The 19,312-nt window shown below is 49.9% G+C and overlaps 2 protein-coding genes across 6 annotated transcripts in view; one reads left to right on the top strand and one right to left on the bottom strand.

Annotated features, from left to right (window-relative positions):
• Positions 1 to 10,791, top strand: part of FAM120A (family with sequence similarity 120 member A) — a 92,008-nt gene extending 81,217 nt beyond the window's left edge. Inside the window, exons 16-19 of the mRNA XM_077753784.1 lie at positions 459 to 596; positions 2,553 to 2,694; positions 3,120 to 3,216; positions 8,889 to 10,791. Of these exons, the coding sequence (XP_077609910.1) occupies positions 459 to 596; positions 2,553 to 2,694; positions 3,120 to 3,216; positions 8,889 to 9,200 (689 nt within the window). The 3' untranslated portion in view covers positions 9,201 to 10,791. The remainder of the gene's footprint in view (positions 1 to 458; positions 597 to 2,552; positions 2,695 to 3,119; positions 3,217 to 8,888) is intronic.
• Positions 10,792 to 11,483: 692 nt separating this feature from the next.
• On the bottom strand, positions 11,484 to 18,999 carry LOC144223082 (uncharacterized). Of its 5 annotated transcripts, none has more exons than XM_077753779.1 (6): positions 18,772 to 18,999; positions 18,461 to 18,505; positions 18,226 to 18,346; positions 17,588 to 17,689; positions 17,342 to 17,398; positions 14,159 to 16,590 (listed from the first exon to the last, which is right to left on the bottom strand). In XM_077753779.1, the coding sequence occupies exons 1-6, from the start codon at positions 18,816 to 18,818 to the stop codon at positions 16,588 to 16,590; spliced, it is 375 nt and encodes a 124-aa protein (XP_077609905.1). In that variant the 5' UTR covers positions 18,819 to 18,999; the 3' UTR covers positions 14,159 to 16,587. The 5 variants fall into 5 exon arrangements, 4 of the variants coding, with proteins under 4 accessions (XP_077609906.1, XP_077609905.1, XP_077609904.1 ...); XM_077753778.1 differs by having other exon boundaries at positions 14,159 to 14,939; XM_077753781.1 differs by having other exon boundaries at positions 14,159 to 16,506; positions 17,342 to 17,358.
• Between the last annotated feature and the right edge of the window lie 313 nt (positions 19,000 to 19,312).

Here is a 19,312-nt window from a genome sequence, read left to right as displayed (position 1 = left end):
GAGATGGACCCGCCGTGTCACCCTGTGCTGGGACCTCGTTCCTGGTCAGGCCCGTGATGAAATCTGCAGCACCAGCTCCTCACGGCAGACGAGCACATGCCCCCCGCCTCCCGAAGAGATGAGGGGAAGGGAGAGGGAAGTGCGCAGGCTGTTGCAGAGACTCGAGTTTACGACTGGTCGGCACAGCTGAAAACTGCTCGTGTCAGGTTCACGGTGTGCTCACCTGTGGGGTCAGAGGAGGCCTCTCCCTCCGCTAAGGCCACCCCTTGTCCCCGGGGACGGTTCAGACGTGCTCCAGTGCGGACAGCAGGGGCTGGGAGACCCCTCCGCCCCGGCAGCCGGTGGTGTGGGAACGGCAGGTGAAGCAGATGGGGTCGTTCTGCCCAGAGGCCCGCCCGCCGCTCCCCTCGAACCCGCTCCTCACGGCTTCTCCGTCTCTCTCCACCCGGGTCCCACAGGAGTCTGTGGCTTTGGAGGCCCCTATGGGGACACTGTAGCGACAGGCGCTTACCGTGCCTTCCGAGTGGCAACAGCAGCGGGACACTGCGGAGCCTTCTCAGGCGGGGACAGCAGCAGGACTAGCAAGTCGCAGGGCGGTAATTATGCCAGCACGCCTCCTCCTAGAGCTTCGCCGCCCCGCCTGGCCCCCCTCCGCGTCCTCCCTGCCAGGCCCGCTCCCGGCCCCGGCTGCCCCCAGGTCTCTGCTTTCCAGCGGGGCGGGCGGGTGTCCACGCAGCCCCTGCGGCCGGCCCCAGCGCCGCCTCCCGGGAGAGGCAGGGCGCCCACAGTGCTCAGGGGTGGGCTCCTCCCCCGACGGCAGAGGCCCCGAGGCCGCAGCAGCTCCCCGTGCGGAAGCTGGCCGCAGCTTGTTTCGTAGGCAATGTTTTTGAGAAAGATCTAATACCACCTACGTAAATGAGTTTATTTTCAATTCTCTTTGCTTCTCTTCTTGGACATATTGGTCTTGCAAGGGAGAAAAAAGACTTAACATTTAGTTTTGAAATAATGTCTTATGATTTTGCTGTAATTAAAGCCTGTGACTTGTAGCTTTGTCACACGTCCTGTATTTTAGGACCGCAGAGCCAGACGTGGCCATCACGTCCACACCACAGGGCTGTTCAGAAACATTTGTGAGTAACTTTAGGGTAGACAGGCTTTGTCTCCTGCCCAGGAATGTTCTTCCAGCTCCATTCCTTGGGGCTGGAGGGAGACCTCTTCTGCAGCAGTAAGCTGCGCAGGCCAGCGCGGCCACCAGAGGGGCTCTGGGGCCGTCTCCCCCGCACCGGCCCCGCATGCCCTCTCCTGCCTCCCACTGCCTCTCTCGGCTTCCAGGGTGCTTTCCCTCCTGCCCACGCCGTGCAGCGTGCAGTGACGCGTGCGCTCTGCTTCACCACCGGCTTCAGCTCCTTGCACTCCTTGCCTGGACACTCACGTCAGCGTGCAGTTGGGATAAAACTATGGGTAGGGTGGTGGGTATGGACACTGTGGGGTCAGAAGTGGTTTCTTAGGCTGAAATGACCAGAGGAACTGATTTGTAACTTTCTACAGATTGTGTCTGGAGCACAGCCCTGCTCTGTCCAGTGTAGTAGCCACCAGCCACTGTGGCTCTTGAGCACTTGACCTTGCCATAAAATACCCAGGTTTAGACCTAATATGGAAAAAAGAACATAGAATATCTGATAGTTTTCATATTGATTACACCTTGAAATAATACTATTTTGGATATATTGGGTTAAATAAAACAAATTATCAAAACCTATTTTATCTGTTTTTGTATTTTTTCATTGTGGCTACTAGGAATGTAAGGCTTGTAGATTTGGATTGGGCAGCGCTGTCTGGCAGCTAGAACTGTCGTGGTCACCTGGGTGATGGAGAGTTTCTTATAATCCGTTCCATCTGCCAGAAGATAGAAGCTGGAGGTTCTCTTTTGTTTGGTTTTCATCAGAAGTTTTGCTATCAGCTACAGATTTGAGAATTTTCTTAGTTAAGTCAGGAATCCTTTGACTATGCATGCAGGCTGTGGATAGTTAATAGAAGTTTAGTGACTAAGTGGATGTCTGTGACCCCACCTAAGGGAATTCTAATGTAACAGTGAGAAATAACAGCCACATATACCAGTTAACTTCTGTAATGTTTGGTTAAGGCAGGAAACTTGGAAGCCATTCCCCAAAGAGAAAACATGGAGTTTGCAGGTCTCCATGTTGGTAGGGGAGGAGGCCGGCCATGAGAGCCCAGTGGCCACGCTTTATTGAACTGTTTCAGCCAGAAAGCCTTGCATATTTTGCATTTGTAACTCGGGTCAGCTGTTTTCGGTTCTCTGAATAGCCAACACTTTTGTCTTCCTTTCAGGTGTATTTTCAACAACAGTTAAAACCAGTTAAATGATATAATATGCACGTAGATACTTTACTAGTAAACAAGCAGTCTTCACAAAACCAGAGATGGGGGCCTTTATATGAAATATAAACCATAAGGAAAACAAGTTGCTTGCTGCTTTTTGCTGTTTTTAATTCTGTGATTGTCAAGATTTGTTTTGTCTATTTTTTGTGCAGGAATCCAACCTATACCTTCTCAGGGAGGGAAGCTAGAAATAGCCGGCACCGTGGTCGGCCACTGGGCTGGGAGCAGACGGGGCCGCGGGGGCCGCGGGCCTTTCCCCCTCCAGGTAGTGTCTGTTGGAGGACCAGCCAGAGGGTAAGTTCTGAACAGTGAAAACATGTTTGTATTACTTAAAAAATAGCCTCTTACTTATTTTAGTCATGAGTTTATTAGAAACATTTTATTATCATTAGATATATTCTTTAATGTTATAGCAGTTACATAGGTTTCTATTATATGTAGCATTATGTAATTAGGCCATTATTAAATAATTACCCGCACAATTAACCATTTTTTAATATTTAGAAAAAGTAGCATTTTTGAAGAACATTATTTTTTTATATTGAATGCACTGGATAGGGACCAAAAAACTAAGATTGATTTCTTGGAATAAGTCCACGATGTGACCATGATTTAACAGACCAGCGCTTTCTACAGCGAGATCGGCATCATTTAAATAATACGTTCCAGCTGCTTCAACAGAGTCAAGCCTGAGCTTTTGTCCTCTCTCACCCGTTCAGGCGTCCGAGGGGGGTTATTTCCACGCCGGTGATCAGAACGTTTGGAAGAGGCGGACGGTACTACGGCAGAGGCTATAAAAACCAGGGTGTGATTCAGGTAATTCACAGGGCGTCGCTGCCTCACTCCGGGCCCCGTCTTCCAGGCTGGCGGCTTAGTGCCCACGTCCGGACGGGGTTGCTGGGGTCTCTCTGTAGCTCTCGAGAGCGCCGCAGATGCGGTGGTGGCGCCACTTGCTTGCCTGCTGTGACTCCTCAGCCCAAGGTGGCCGGCAATGTCAGTGCTGAAGTGTACGGGTCTCCTGAGCATCGCTGCCGGGCGCGTGTTCCCGGGCTGTTAGCGGCAGTTATATTATAAAATGTTATTTAGGTAAATAGTCAGGATTTAAGAAAACTGACATCTTTTTCTCCTCCTGGACTGTCTTGACTAGCGTGTTGTTGAAAGGCTCAGCCTGTGAGGAGACAGAGTCCCGTACCAGTCTTCATGACGGAGCTGGAGTCCCCTGCTGCTTTGGACAGACCATGTTAGGGTCTGGGTCTTGATGAACTTCCCCTTGAGAAGGGTTCTTCAGAAATGCCAGGCAGCCTTGCCGCTGTGTTTCATCAAAGTGTGCATTTCTTCCCATGCTGCGCACGTAGACATCCCAGCTCTCCTGCGGCTCCCACACGAGTAACCCATGTGTGGATGTGTATTGGTCTGCCTTTTCCAGGTGATCTCAGCACCTTGGGAACTTCTGTGTTGATGAAATACATCCAGTGAGTCGGGTACAAGGGCAGCCTCTCTGCAGCGCAGCACCCCCGGGATGGGGCATGTGCTCGGCTCACTTTGCCGCCCCAGGCCCACCTTGACTTTCCTCTGCCTTCCGAGCCCTTTTGAGCTGAAGGCACTTGGCCTCTGAATGGGCTTCTAAGAGGGCGGGGAACGTGTCCATGCTGTGCTCCAGCCCAGAGCCTGCCCTGCACAGACGACCCCCGCAGAGCTGTCACCCCTACTGATTAAGGGGGCCTTTTGTGTAAAACACAGACACTGGAACCACATGAGACAGCTGGGCCGCCTGGTCTCTTCCTTGTCCCTGTGGTGAGCTCACATTCTTTTACTTCGCTGCATCCTTGAAGTCCCGAGTCGGCTGGCTCCCCGCCCCGCTGCCTGTCTTCTTCGCTGTGTCTGTGGAAGGACGGACAGCACAGCCTTTTGCGCCCAGACTTTCTATGTCTTGCTGAGCATGTGCAGAGCTGGCTGCCCCCCATGTGACCTGACCTCGTCGCTTTTGAATCCCGGTAGTGGGTCTGGGCACTGCGCCGGACTCTGCGCCAGTCTGTCCCTGTGGCAAGACTGAGGTGGACCTGCGTGCTTTTGTCAGGGACGCGAGTGTCTGCTTCTGCACGTTAGGACCCATTGACGCATCCCAGACTGGATCCATTCATTCACTGGAGATTGCCAAAGGAAAATAGTCTCGTTGCATCTTTTCTTTCTCGTCACTTATTGGGGTATTTTTATAAAGAGATGCTTCCTGTGGGCTCCCATTTGGTACCACAGTATTACAGTGGTACAAATTCCCAAGAATTTGTAGCAACTCTTCTGATTCAAATTTAAGATTTTAGGAATTTGACTTAAAAACTTTACTGTTAATGTCCGTGTTTCTTTTCTTCCACCCTGAGAATCCCGGGCTGCATAAGTTAGAGTCAGAGCGCCCCTGGCTGGGCCTTGGCTTTGTCCCCGGGCAGTCACAGAGTTGACATGCTTGCCCTGCTCTCCCCTGGCTCTCGCGTGGTGACGGTAGTTGTGCGGTTACCCCCTGCATTGGCCCAGCGCACGGCCTCCGCCCGCCACCCTGCCTGTGCCTCTTTGGCCCGGCCTTTCTGGACCTGTGTCCCCTGCCCGCTGGCCTCGTCCCTCCCGGCTCTCCTCAGCGGACTTCACAGGCAGGATGTCATGGAAACCTGGGGACATTTGGAAGCACTTTGCTTTCCTAACAGTCAAAAGAGGTGGCTCATACCTTCTCACATATGTTCTGTCATTTTCTTCCATCATAAAGCATGTGCCAAAGACTGATAATAATAATCGTTTTTCCCTCAGAAGACATTCGTGGGTTTGGCCTAAATGCCCAAATTGTTTTTGTTTCTCTGCCAAGGTTTCGTGATGCACGCTGCTGCTGGTCGTTCTGGGCTGGTGCGCTCGGCACACAGTGTGCTCTTCCTAAACAGTTTCAGGTCTTGACTTACATCAGAAGCTTTTCTTGAATTACTGTTTTCATTTCTGTTGTTCTCCCTGGCTTTGATTTCATCTCTGGTGCTTCTTGTGGGGCTAGTCCTGTGTCTGTCACCAGTGTTTGGCACATTCTTGACTCCTTTTGGTGTCTTCTTTTGAGGTAGAACTCACCTGCTATGCAGCTCACCTGCTTATAGAGTACACTGCAGCCTGTCCTCACTGTCATGCACAGACACCGCCAATTCCAGAACGCTCATCACCCAAGAAGAAACCCCTTGCTCAGGAGCAGCCATGTCCCAGCCCCCGGCAGCCACGGATCTGCTTGTCCCGTGTGTGGACTTGCAGGTCACGTACATGCACCTGTCGTAGCGCCACCGGCCCTTCAGTCCCTGGGATTGCTGAGCTGGCTCCACTGAGGGCAGGGCTCACTTTTATCCATTTACCTGTTGATGGGTACTCAGTTGTTTGCACGTTTTTGGTTATCATGAGCAATGCTGCTGTGAATATACATGCGTAGGTTTGATTTTCCTCCCGCTTTACTGAGATGTCATCAACATATATACCATTATATCAGTTCCAGGTGCAGCATAGTGATTTGTATTTGTACACATTGCAGAATGATCACCACAGGAAGTCTCGTTAACATGTATCTCTTCAAATAGTTACAAGAGCTTATTTTCTTGTGATGAGAACCTTTGAGATCTCTCAGCAACTTACAAATATGCAACAGAGTATTGTTAACCACAGTGGTTGTGTTCAGGTGTTTGTGGACATGTTTTCATTCCTCTTGGGTACATATCTGGGAGTGAATTCCTGGGTTCTGTGGTCATTCTACATTTACGAGCTTGAGGAACTGCCACTCTTCCACAGCAGTTGCATGGTTTTCCACACCCAGTAGCCGTGCGTGGGGGTTTGGATTCCTTTGCACCCTCGCCAGCTTCTGTTATTATCTGGGTTTAGCTGTCCTGGCGGGTATTTTCATTGTAGTTTGATTTGCATTTGTATCTTTGTTTCTTTGTGATTTTAAGATTTTCTTCCTTTTCACGGTGTTCAGGTATTACGATGTTCGCTTGTTGTTGTGTTTCCTAGTTGGGTCTTCACTTCTGGAGTGGTCTTTGTTTCTATCTTGGATCTTTGCTCGGTTTTCCACCTCACCTCCAGCCTTTTCCCGGTGTGCTGTGTTACCTTTCCATGTCCTGTGCTGAAATCACAGGACATAGTCTTGGTCGCCTACGGATGTGCCCTTCTGGGTCCGTAGGGATGCGGTTCCTTTCCTGGTCTTACTCAGTGGTGCTCTGTGTGGCTCCATGTCGGTGCTTCCTCTTGCTAATTTTTAGGTGACAGTGGTGTTTTTGCACAAGAGAAGCACAGACGATAAGGGGCAGCTTGCCTCCAGAGAGTTGGCCCGTTTCTTTTGTCTCGACCCTGGAAGATTGAGTTCCAAAAGGATGTACGAGTTAGTGCGGCAGAGGAGAGAGTGCTGCCCTGTGCTTGGGAGCATTTTGTGGTGGTGGTCGGCGGGGGGAGGGGAGGGGTGCCCTGTAGTGGCCAAGGCTTATGGGAAGGGTCGGCTATAGAGAGAGGGAATGTCTCTTTCTAAACAGGTCCAAGTGGACTTTCATGCTCCCTTCCCTGGCATCATCTGTACCTGTGCCCAGGGTCTCCACAGAGAGTGACCTCAATACAGGCCCCTGATGGGGCCCCTGCTGCAGGCGTTTGTTTAGCAGCCAGTGGACATTTCCCTCCAAGAGTAAGGGCTTAGAGGTTTGAGCAGGTCCTTGAAACCTTCCGTGTCATTTCCTCCCCGCTTTGTCCTCTTCTAGTCTTTTATTTTTCTCAAGGTTTCAAAGAAATGACAGTAGTGTTAACTTGTGGGAAGGTTTACATGTGTATTTCTGAACTCTGGGATTGAGCCCTGAACTGAGAAGGCCTGTGGGAATGGAGCCCAGAGGGGAACAAACACAGGGACCACTGGGGTGAGAGAGGGCATCCCCAAGGTGAGGGTAACAGGCATTTCCAGCCCTACCTGGCTGAGCAGGGAGGGCCTTTATTTGTAACCAGGCAAACACCCTGGTTCTCAGCAGGGAAGGCCAGAGTCACCGGACGGACACACTGCCAAACGGGGTTGAAAGGCAGCTTTCCTGTCCTGGGTCTCAGTTTCTTCAGTGAAAAATGACTATATAAGGGCAAGACCCTTAAGGTTTTCTTCAGTAATGAGTCTGCCCCCAACAGAGGTCCTCAGCCCTGGGATGTTGCCCCCAAGGGCCATTGGCTTTGTTTGGAGACACTGTTGATCATCATAGCTCAGTGTGCAAGTGCTTCTGGCTTCATTTAGGGAGAGGCCAGTGAGGCCCCCACTCTGCAGCACACAGGAGAGCCTGTGACAGAATTACCAGGTGTAAAATGTCGAGGTGCCAGGCTCAGAAACCCGCAGTCTAAGATGTAAACAGCTGAAAGATCTTGGGCTCTTTTCCTTGTCTCTTATAGAGGTCTTGTCTTTTTTACTCCAGAAGTGCATTTTTTCTAGGATTACTTTTAAATCTGTCAAGGGGAGCAGGGAGACGCGGTCAGAAGAGAGAAGTCACAAACACACATGGCGATTATCAGCTTAGACTTGTTTCTTGTTGGGTTGTTCAGACAGGACTTAGGTTCGCTTCCATTTTCCAGTAAAAATGAGCCTCCCACTGCCTGTGACAGGTGGACATGTAAGTTGGTAGACGCGTGCTGGTGATGGTGGTCTGAAATTTCAGAGATGATGTACGGAGGGGCAGTGTTGGCATAGATGACTTGGTGTTATCCAGAAGGATTAGGTAGAGCTCTTCAAGTGGGGTCTACTGCCTGGTCAAGATGTTAACTACAGAGAAGTGAAGGAAGGGGCCCCAGGACGAACCTGCCGAGACAAGCGGCTGCCAGCTGCAGGTCAGTCAGAAGCAAAACAGAGTGTGTTAGATCCGGAGTACAGACTAGAGTACAGAGTAAAGACTGTGTGGACTACAGAGAGTATAGACTAGATTACACAGACTATAGAGAGTATGGAGTGTGGAGAGTGTAGACGAGAGTACAGAGTACACAGACTGTAGAGAGTATGCAGACTGACAGACTATGGGAAGTATAGAGTGTAGATGGTGTAAAGTATAGAATGTATACACTATGTAGTGATGCAAACTGCAGTGTAGACTATAGAGTACATAGGTGATACTATAGAGAGAGTATATTACACGGATTATAGAGAATATAGATTCCAGTATGAAATACAGAGAGAGTATAGACTGTCAAATATATACAGCTTATAGCCTATAAAGCATATACGCAGGTTGTGGAGAATACAGACTGGAGTGTAGAGAGGGTACACAGAAGTATAGAGAGTGTAGAGTAATGGACTATACAGATCACAGAGGAGTAAGAGGAGGTGTAGAGCAGAGAGTAGAACACGTGAGGAACACTCCCATGCAGTGTGCTGTGCTGTTGAACCTGAGGCAAGTGTTAGCAGGCCTCCATAGGCATCCCTTCTCCCGCTGTGTGTCATAGGTGCCTTATTGCTTGTTGTCCTTGATTTTGACCAGGGCAAGCCTCCTTATGCTGCTTCAGCAGAGGAAGTGGCCAAAGAGCTGAAGTCAAGATCCGGGGAATCCAAGTCATCCGCCGTGTCTTCAGATGGGTCCCTGGCTGAAAATGGAGCAGTGGCTGAGGAGAAGCCTGCTCCCCAGATGAACGGGAGCGCGGGCGATGCCAGGGCCCCCAGCCACTCGGAAAGTGCCTTGAACAATGACTCTAAGACGTGCAATACAAATCCTCACTTAAATGCACTAAGTACAGACAGTGCTTGCCGCAGAGCTGATGCTCTGGAGGCTGCTGTCTTAAAGAAAGAAGAGTAAACTTATTTTTTATAGAGGGTGAAGGATGCTGGAAGGGTAGGATTCAGGAATATCTGGAGAGAAAGAGAGCCTACAGTTATGTACATTTTTTCCTTTCCGTAAGAGAAAAATGAGGACTTTGGAAATTCGGATCCCTCTTTGATATCAGAGATTTAAACAACACATTTTTAGTTTTAACCAGTTGTAGTCAAAATGCTACAATAAAACAAAAAGAGAGAAAGAAAATGAAGAGCATTTGACTCCCACACTTAAAATGAAGTACACACAAAGTTTAAACTGGTTATGACAAAAGCCTATAGTTGTGTTTCTTGAACTATAAAGAAAACAAATTTTGGCAGTCTTTAAGTATATATAGCTTAAAATATCATTTTTAGCATTTGGCACCATATGTATGCCATTATCTTTGATTTTGCATTACTGTTCACAAGGAAGCTTTGTCTAAGGCTTTGATTTTATGATTATGAAAGAAATAAGGCACACCACGGTTTTTCTTTCTTACTTAAATCTCATCACTGTTGATGTGGTTCTTTTGTGTTAAAAAAAAAAGTGCAACTATCAAAACTAAAAAATTTAGAGTAATATTGCCGTTCTGCCGATTTTAAATATGCAGTACATCATACTTACTTTACAAGCAAGTTAAATGGAGATAAAGTTGAAATCATAGAAGATGCAAATGACCTTTCAAAATCAACACAATGTGTTCTGAAACTTTTCGTGACTTAATACCATGCATCTGTGATCAATGAACTATGTGGTTTTGAATCGGACGTAGACCATTAGTGCTACTACTTGAGCTAACCTTCTGCATGGTTCATAATTTTTAAAGTGTGTAGTTAATATTATGCATGTTATTGTCCTTCCATTCTTACCAGTATGTGCCCATTTGCAAAACAAAATGCTAATAATCAGTAATAGTCCTATAAAAGATGTTAACTCTGTTTAGTCATTGACTGATCTTGCTCTAACCTTAAAATTTTGTGATTATTGACCTCTGTTGCATTTATTCTAAAACCCCCCCAAAATTATCTAGCTGTTTCAAATATCAACATTACCCTGGTGTATTCACTGCTGTATGCATTATTGTTCTTTGTTGCTGTTTTATGCCTTCATATTAGCAAAATATGAAATTCTGTGAAAAACAAAAAAAAATCCCTTTGATCTTAAAAAAAAAAACAAAAAAAACAACCCCCCCTTCTGTAGCAGGAAACAAATTGCTTGTTCTTGAGAACTTTCCCATCAAGAATTTAGTAGAAGCAGGTATACTTATATCATTTTGATGTTTTTGTTAATGTTTCCAAACAATGTACTTTGAAATCAGAATCACTTCTTATTCGTTTTCATATAATTCTCCTGATGCTCTTCATCACACATTAGTGATCAGAAATGAGATGTAATTCCCCAATCCCTGCCCGCAAGACCTGAGTAGGATCTTACTGTAAGTTGAAGGGAGTTCTGCCCTAACTCATGGATTGTGCAAGAATGAACTGCTGTTGGGTCTGACTGATTGTAGGTGGGTTGTGGCGTGGTGTATCGAAGGCTATTGAATGCAACTTACAATGCTTAATAAAAATCTTTATTCTTTTAGTATAAAGTACGGTGTCACTTTTAAATTCCTTGGAGCAACAGATCTGAGACTTCATTCAAGTGGAGACCCCTGCCTCCTCACCAGGCATGCTGGGTGCAAGGAGCGGGGTCTGGAGGTTGTGAGTTTGAGCCCGTGTCGGGGTGGGGGTGGGGAGAGAAAGCTCAACAGCTAAGAGCTCCCTCGAGTGAGTGCAGTTCAGAACTGTTCTGCGAGGGGTTCCGGGTCTCCAGCCCGAAGGGTCCCCGTGCTGGGAAGAGGGACTGAACGTGGAGGGAGAAAAAAGCCCGAGGAGGAAGTGCGCCAGATCCTGATAGAGGCATGTGCATTACTGACCAGGCCCACCGTTAATCGGGGTTTTCTGTGTGTGCACCTCGTGCCGTGGGGCACGCGGGGGACAGAAACCCAGCTTCGCAGTGTGGGGAGCTGCGCGCTTCCGGCCTGCGCGCGGGGAGGGACGCGGCCAGGCAGTTTTTTCGGCCCGGGTTTCGGCCGGCTCGGGGCGGGGCCGTGAGCGCTTCCGGTCTTTGCGCGGGGCAGGAAAGGGACGTGTGCGCTTCCGTCTTCTGCGCGGGGCGGGGCCATGAGCTGCTTCCGGCCTGTGCGCCGGACGGCGCAGAGCGGTGCCGTGAGCGCTTCCGGATTCTGCGCGGTTCGGGAGAGGGACGTAGGCGCTTCCGGCTGGTGCGTGNAGTCCGCACTCCACGGCCGTGTGCGTCGCTCGCCCCGCCGTAGGTCAAGCGTTGTTTTTCACCGTTTCTTGTTTTCTTTTGTAAAAGAGCTTTTATGGATCGCGTGTGTTACAAACGTAGTATATCTATTGTAGGAGCTCCAAACACTGCCGGTGCACAGAAAGGACAGAAAACCCCCAGTGACGTATGCATACGGACACACCTGTACACACCTGGTCCCTGTGCGCCCGCGCACCTGTCAGGCCCCCAGACGCTCACGCCTGCATGGCATTCACGTTTCAGGGCGCAGGACAGGGGTGTACAAGTGAGGCCGTATCAGGTAAGAACACGGGGAATAAAACAAGGGACTGGGGGGGACGGGAGCCTGCAGCGCGGGGCCGGGCTCAGGGGGCAGTGTATACAGAGAACCCACCAACGAGGGGAGAAGGGTGCTGCTGTCCCCTGGGAGGTGGCTCGGTCCCCAGCACTGGCCCAGTGTTCCAGGAAAATGGGTTTCTGGTTGCCATCCGTATTGCTTCAGTTGTCAGTGAGGGTGACATTTCCCTTTGTACATTCGTGCACCCTCAGTTTGTCCATTTTCTAGTCAACACCTTTAATATCCTGGCTCTTTTAAATTCTAAAAACCCAGGCTAAGGCAAACATTTTAAGAAAGAATTCACCGTCTATCCTCCGCGGTGTCATCACCTGCAAGTACGGAGGGAGTCTCAGACACCCCTCCTTGCTGTCTGTCTCCTCCCAGGCCTGTGGGCAGGCGCGAGGGCGCCAGCTCCTCCCTGCTGTGCTGTCCGCAGGAGCGGCTCCCCCTCCAGTGTCTCATTCTCCCTCTGAGTCTTTGGAGAATACCGAATTTACTGTCCTTTTCCCTTTACTGCTTACTCCTCACCTGGTGGAGTGAGCCCTGCACAGGTTGCTTTCCCTCCTCCCAGCCTGAGGCTGCTGGGCCTCTGCTCCTGGCTGGTCAGTCTCCCTAGCACAGCCAGGGGGGCAGGGGCCCCAAGGACCCGCAGATGGGCCAAAGCAGGCCCTGCACTAGGCGCTTCACCCTGTGCTGTGGGCTGGACTGCACAGGTGAGGTCTTGGAGACTCCATAAGGGACCCCCCCAGGGGGCCGGCTGGAAATTACCCAGGCAGAGCGGAAGCAGCTTCAGGGTGGTGCCTGGGACGGCCTTGGCCAGGTGTGCCGGAGGCACCAGCAGCTCGTGTAGCAAACCGCTGGAGGCACAGCAGCAGACTTCCCAGAGCTCGGCACACTGTGTCCCCTCCTGGCCATTGTGCATATCCATCTCTTCAGACCTGACTGACCCAAGCTTGGGTTATGTGAGTGTTATCCTGGTGTTGGTTTTCCCAGAGTGGCCCGTTTGTCCTATTTGGGTGTTTTGTTAACAGCACCCTTTATGGTAAATTATATGGTCACTGGGCAGAGAGGCTTTTGTCTAGAAACTCATTGCTTCAAAACATCACAGGGCCATCCTAGCGATAGTCAACAGAAGGGCACTCTCGTAGCTATCAGAAAAACCCAGAAGGCTCCCAAAGTTCCCGTGGGTCACTGGTCATTTCAGTGGGTTCTGGATCAGGTCTCCCAAGGGGCTGCTCTTAGAACTCTCTTGGCATTCGCCAGGTTGCTTCATGTGTTACCGAAGCACACATCCAGCCTTGAACTAGTACCTCCTTTTTGACATCTCCCACCCCCCCAGACAGTTACGAATTATCTGTCATCTGCTCTGGCATATGAGCTCCTTGGAGGTGGGACGCATCTAGCTGATTCACAGCTTTAAAACCTGCACTAGCTGTGCACCATCACACTGGGCAACCTAGATGAAGTGGACAAGCTCCCTCCACCCACACACACAACCCGCCAAAACTGAGGTATAAAGAAACAGGACATCTTAATATACTTGTAATTATTACAGAGATTGAATCAATAATCAAAAGCCTCCCAAAAAGAAAAGTCCACGACCAGATGGCTGGTGAATGTTACCACACATTTAGAGAAAAATTAACACCAATCCTTAAATTCTTCCCAAATGTTGAAGAGGAGGGAATGCTTCCTGACACTCTCTGAAGCCAGCACTGCCCTGATACCAAAGCCAGATAAAGACTCTACAAGAAAACTACAAACAAGGGTGCCTGGCTGGCTCAGTTGGTAGAGTGTGTGACTCTTGACCTCAGGGTCATGAGTTCGAGCCCCACATTAGGTGTGGAGACTACAAAAAAAAAACAACAAAACAATATCCCTCATTAACCTTGATGCAAAATTCTCAGCTAAATACCAGAAAACTAAATTCACCAGTATGTTAAAAAGATCATACACCATGACGAAATGGAGTTTGTTCCTGAAATGCAAGGATGGTTCAGTCTCAAAATCAATCAGTGTGAGACACTACACCAACAGAAGGGGGAAAAGCCCACAGGATCATCTCAACTGATGCAGAAAAAGCATTTGACAAAATTCAACACACTTTCATGCTAAAAATCCTCAATAGGCCGGTACCTAGGTGGCTCAGTCAGTTAAGCATCTGGTTCTTGATTTCAGCTCAGGCCATGATCTCACAGTTTGTAAGTTTGAACCCCAAGTATGTGCTGACAGGGTGGAGCCTGCTTGGGATTCTCTCTCTCTCCCTTCTCTCTTTGCACCTCCCCCAGGTGCATGCGCACACTCTCAAAATGAAATAAAAGTCAAGAAATTAGAAATAGAAACTTTTTCAGCAGAGTAAATGCCACATATGAAAAGCCTAAAGGAAACATCCTACTCAATGGTGAAAAGATTTTTTAAAAATCACATACAGATGCACAAAACCCAAAACAACTTTTCTCTTAAGATCAGAAAGGAGAAAGATGCCACTTTCACCACTTCTACTCAACACAGTATTGGAAGTTCTAGCGGGAGCAACTGGAGACACATGCATAAACAAACAAATAGCATCCAAATTAGGAAGAAGTACAATTATTTCTGTTCATAGAATACAAGATGTTATCTAAAATCAAAAAGACTTAGAAACTCTAGAGATTACACAAAATACCATTAGAACTAGTAAATTCAAAGTTATAAAGCTATAAAACTAATAAATCCTGTAAAGTTGCAGGATACTAAATCAACACATAAAAATCAGTTTTGTTTCCAAACACTCAGAATAAACAAAAGGAAATCAGGAACACAATTCCATTTACAATAACATAGAAAAAAAAAAACAAACCCTAGTAATAAATTTAACCAAGGAGATAAAAGACTTGTGTGCTGAAAACTATAAGACATTGCTGAAAGCAATTAAAGACAGAAATAAATGGAAATATCCCATGTTCATGGATCAGAATATTAATATCGTTAAGATGGCAATACTATCCCAAATGATTTACAGATTCAATGCAATCCCTGTCAAAATTATCATTGTCCTTTTTGCAGAAATGGAGAAGCCAGTTCTCAAATTCATAAAGAGTTGTAAGGGGCCTGGAAGAACCAAAACATTCCTGAAAAAGAAGTGCAAAGTTGAGGGGCACCTGGGTGGCTCAGTCAGTTAACCCTCCGACTTCGGCTCAGGTCATGACCTCACGGTTTGTGGGTTCGAGCCCCGTGTCGGGCTCTGTGCTGACAGCTAGCTCAGAGCCTGGAGCCTGTCTTTGGCCTCTGTGTCTCCCTCTCTCTCTGACCCTCCCCTGCTCATGCTGTCTCTCTCTCTCTCTCAAAAATGAGTAAAACATTAAATTTTTTTTTAAAAAAGAAGTGCAAAGTTCAAGGTTTCACCATTCCTGATTCCAAAACTTACTACAAAGCTACAGAAACCAACACAGTATGGTATAAGGTTAGATGTACAGACCAATGAAAGACAAGAAGCCCAGAAGTAACCCCTTGCCCACATGGTCAAATGATTTTGACAAGGGCACCATTATCGCTCAGTGAGGAAAGGACAGTGCTTTCAACAAACAGTACTGGGAAAACTCTGTGTCCACATGCAAACGCATGACATTGGCCCTTATCCCAATGCAAAAATTAACTCAAAATGGATCAAAAGCCTAAACCTATAAAAATCTTGGAAGGAAACACAGGATGAAATCTTCATGACATTGATTTGGCAGTGGTTTTTTTTTTTTTTTTTTTTGATGTGACATCAAAATGCAAGGGCAACAAAAGAAAACAAAATAGATGAACCTGATTTCCCCAATATTACAACTGACCGTGTGTCAGAGGACATGGTCATGGAGTGCAAGGACAACCGACAATATGACAGAACATTTGCAAATCATCAATCTGACAAGAGATTAGTACCCAGAATATATAAAGAACTCCCATAACTCAACAACAAGAAAACCCAGCCCAAATAAAAAATAAGGAAGGGCTCAAATAGACATTTATCCAGAGAAGATATACAGATAGCCAATAAGCTCATGAGAAGACCCCTAACATCATGTCATTAGGGAAATGCAGATCAAAACCGTAGTGATCACAGTTTCAATGGAACCAAATTGTTGCTAAAAACTAGCATAATGAATTGAGAAATCAATCAAAATAATTTTTACTTAAAAAAAACCCACCCAGAATGAGATATCATTTCACCCACATTAGGACAGCTATAATCAAAACATACACACACACACACAGAAGATAACAAGTGTTGGTGAGGATGTGGAGAAATTGGAACACTTGTGCATGTTGGTGGGAATATAAAATGGTGCAGCAGCTGTGGAAAAAAGCATCGTTCTTAAAAATGTTAAAAATAGAATTACCATATGATTCACCAATCCCACTTCTGGGTATACACACAAAAGAAGTAAAAGCAGGGACACGAACAGATATTTGCACACCCACATCATAACAACATTATTCACAAGAGCCAAAAGGTGGGAACAACCCAAGTGTCCTTCAACAATGAATGGAGAAACCAAACGTGGATTATAAACGCAATGAAATAATAGTCTTAAAAAGGAAGGAAATTCTGTCACATGTTACAACATGGATGAACCTCGAAGACATGATGCCAGGTGAAGTCAGCCAGTCACAAGAAGTCAAATACTGTAGGATTCCACTTATCCGAGGTCCCTACCGTGGTCAAGATCACAGAGACAGGAAGTAGCCGGTGGGTGCCGGGGCGGGAGGGGTGGTGATGGAGGGGGTCAGTGTTTACTGGGGGGGACAATGAAAAAATTGGTGGAGGTGCATGATGGTGATGGCTGCAAACAGTGAACGGACTTCATGCCACAGAACTGTACACTCACAAATGGTCAAAATGGTACGTTTTATCTTGTGTATGTTGCCACAATTAAAAGAAAAGCCTGCACTAGCATTCAGTATACTTTGTTGAGAGAGAGTGAATCAGCATGTCCCAGAACATGCTGTTTTTCCACTGGGCAATAAGGCGAATAACACGTGTCCCATGCCTGGTGCGGGCACATGCTGTGGCTGTGCAGGCAGCAGGGTGGGGGTGCCTGCTGCCGTGGAACCCACCCTCTCATCCCAGCAGCATGCCTGGCCACTCGGTGGGTGGTGGTCCTGATGCTTACACGGACTCCGGACACGGACTCCGGAGTGGGGTGGACTTGGGCATGGAGGCAAAGCAGACCATGCGGGAGGATCAGAGCGNGGGGGGGGGGGGGGGGGGAGAGGAAGGACACTTCATCTCAAGGCCGATCCTTGCTTCCTGGGGCCTTGAGTCCAGCCCTGTGTGCTCCCCCTCCCTGTGTGACCTGCCCCGCTCCAGGCCTGTGTCCCCAGGGCACTTTGGGGTGTCTGACGCTGTCTCCCTTGACAGCCACAGGAGCTGCACAGGACGTGGGACTGCTACCACACTGCGAACACAGTAGGCGCTCAATGCACCTCTAAGTAAACGAGTGAGGAGGACTCAGAGGAAGCATTTAGGACCCATGTGGACTCTTACTTTCATCTGCAGTCGGCCTGTGGTGTTGAAACAGCCTTGGGTAACAGGAAAGCATCTCTGCGGACATGCACAGAGACCAGGAGGGGCAGGATGGCCAGGCGCCTGGGGGAGTCTGGGCCCCCAGCCCACTCCTTCCCCTCGCTGGCCAGCGGCCCCCTCCGGGAGGCATTTCACTGCTTCCAGCCTCAGTTTGCTGGAGAACGGCAGGAGTCCCCTGCCCCGGGACTCCCGCCGGTCCTGTTATACCTGTCGGTGGAGCGGCAGCGCCGAGGTGTCCGTGTGAGCGCTGGGCATGGAGCCATCACTGTCCAGGGCTGATGCTGAGTGCGTCCCAGGCACTGCTGGGGCCTGTGGGGAACCAAGCACAGGGCATGGCACCTGGTCAGTGCCTGACACACTGGCAACTACTGTCCTTGCTTGCAGACAAGGACGCGAAGTGTTGGGTGGGGGCTGCCCAGGTGCGGCAGCCCGCCCTCCACCTCAGTGGCCTCCAGAAGTTTCTGGCCGCACTGGACCACAAACGGGTGGAGGTGGACCTTGCAGGTTTGAGCGTCCCAGTACTGCTGTAGGGGACGGTCACTCAGCGGGGCCCAGGCCGGCTGGACTTGCAGGCCGCGCACTGCTCATCTGCACTGACCCACACCGGGGTGTTCGTGGGGGACAGGGCTTCCCAGAGTCCTCTGCACCATCTCCAGGAACAAGGACCCCAGAGGGGAGGGCAGCCACTGCAGTTCAGGTGGGAAGGCCTTGAGGCGCGGCAGATTCTGGCCAGCAAGGTGAGGTGGGGGCAGTGGGAGAGCCAGCTTGCCCCACTCCCCTCCCCCAGCTCCGTCTGGCTGCTGCCTCCCTGCTAAGGCCTTGCCAGCGCCAGGTCCGGGGCTCACCTGCGGGGGGGCGGGGGGCTGGCTGCCAGGGCAGGTTTTCCTCCAGGGGAGGGAGGACTTCTGATGAAGTGCTGGCACATGGGACAGGTGCCCCGAGGGGCTGCAGGCCTCAGCTGGGCACCTGTCGGGGGTGCTGCTGTGAGGGGCCTGCACCCGGCTTTCCCTCCAGTCTGGCGTTCTGTGCTTGAGGTGGCCAGCAGCCCCCCGGAGGAGGGTCAAGGGAGGGAACACCTACCGACTCCTCACTACAAGGCTCCTCACTCCACATCCATGGATGCAGCTGGAAGGAGGCAGGGGAGAGTCGGCTTCCAGAAGGTGGGGGGTGGGGGGGGAGAAGGAGCCCTCAGAGCCGGCCCCTCCCCCCCACACCACAGACCCTGACCACCCAGGTGAGGCTGCGGGGCCCAGAGCAAGGCGGCGGTGCCACCTCGGGCCCACCCCTCCAGCCCCTGCTGCCTGAAGCCACCAGCAGGGCTCCAAAATCCTGACTGGACAGGAGGACTGGGGGCTCCTTGGGGAGGCGGGGCTCAAATTCTAGGTAATCACGGTGTGCTCCTGGCTCCCCAGAAGTCTGTCCTCTTGGGGCCTAGCATCAGAAAGTCCAGGATCCTGTGTGGGAGGGTCGGCCGGGACGAAATCAGGGGGAAAGGGAGCAGGAAGGAAGACGCAAGAGGAAACTGCGCTGCCCCCTGTCCCTCTGCTGGATAAGAAGAGAGTTGGAACCAAGCAGCTGTTCCCCGGCCTTCTGAACGTGGAAGGACATCCTCTGGGGTCTCCGGGGCCTGCCCACCCNTCCCCCCCCCCCCAAGTCTCCTTCCTGCCCAGGCCCACCTGCTCCTGGCTTCCTTCCTCATCCATCCTGCCTCACAGGGGGTGTCCCTGGCCCACTTTCTGCTGGTGGGGGTCCCTGGCAAACTTGTCAGAGGAAGCCAGGCCTGCCTTTACCCAGAGGTCCCCCTGGCCCACCTTCTCCCTGGAGGGGTCCCCCTGCCCACCTTCTCCCCCAGAGGGGTCCCTTATCCTTGGCCCACCTTTTCTCTGGAGGGGTCCCTTTGCCCTCCTCATCCTTGGGGCACCTTCTCCCGGG

This window comes from Crocuta crocuta, unplaced genomic scaffold (assembly GCF_008692635.1).
Source record: "Crocuta crocuta isolate KB4526 unplaced genomic scaffold, BGI_CrCroc_1.0 scaffold420, whole genome shotgun sequence".
Taxonomy (NCBI): Eukaryota; Metazoa; Chordata; class Mammalia; order Carnivora; family Hyaenidae; genus Crocuta; species Crocuta crocuta.
Note: the sequence above shows the minus strand (reverse complement) of the source record. Positions and strands in the feature narration are given on the sequence as shown.

Coding starts and splice junctions, on each gene's coding strand:
- LOC144223082 (XM_077753778.1), bottom strand. CDS start 18,818: ATGCTAGGCCCCAAGAGGACAGACTTCTGGGGAGCCAGGAGCACACC. Junction 18,347..18,460: donor AGCCTTGTAGTGAGGAGTCG/GTAGGTGTTCCC, acceptor CACCCCCGACAG/GTGCCCAGCTGAGGCCTGCA. Junction 17,690..18,225: donor AGCCCCCCGCCCCCCCGCAG/GTGAGCCCCGGA, acceptor GGTTCCCCACAG/GCCCCAGCAGTGCCTGGGAC.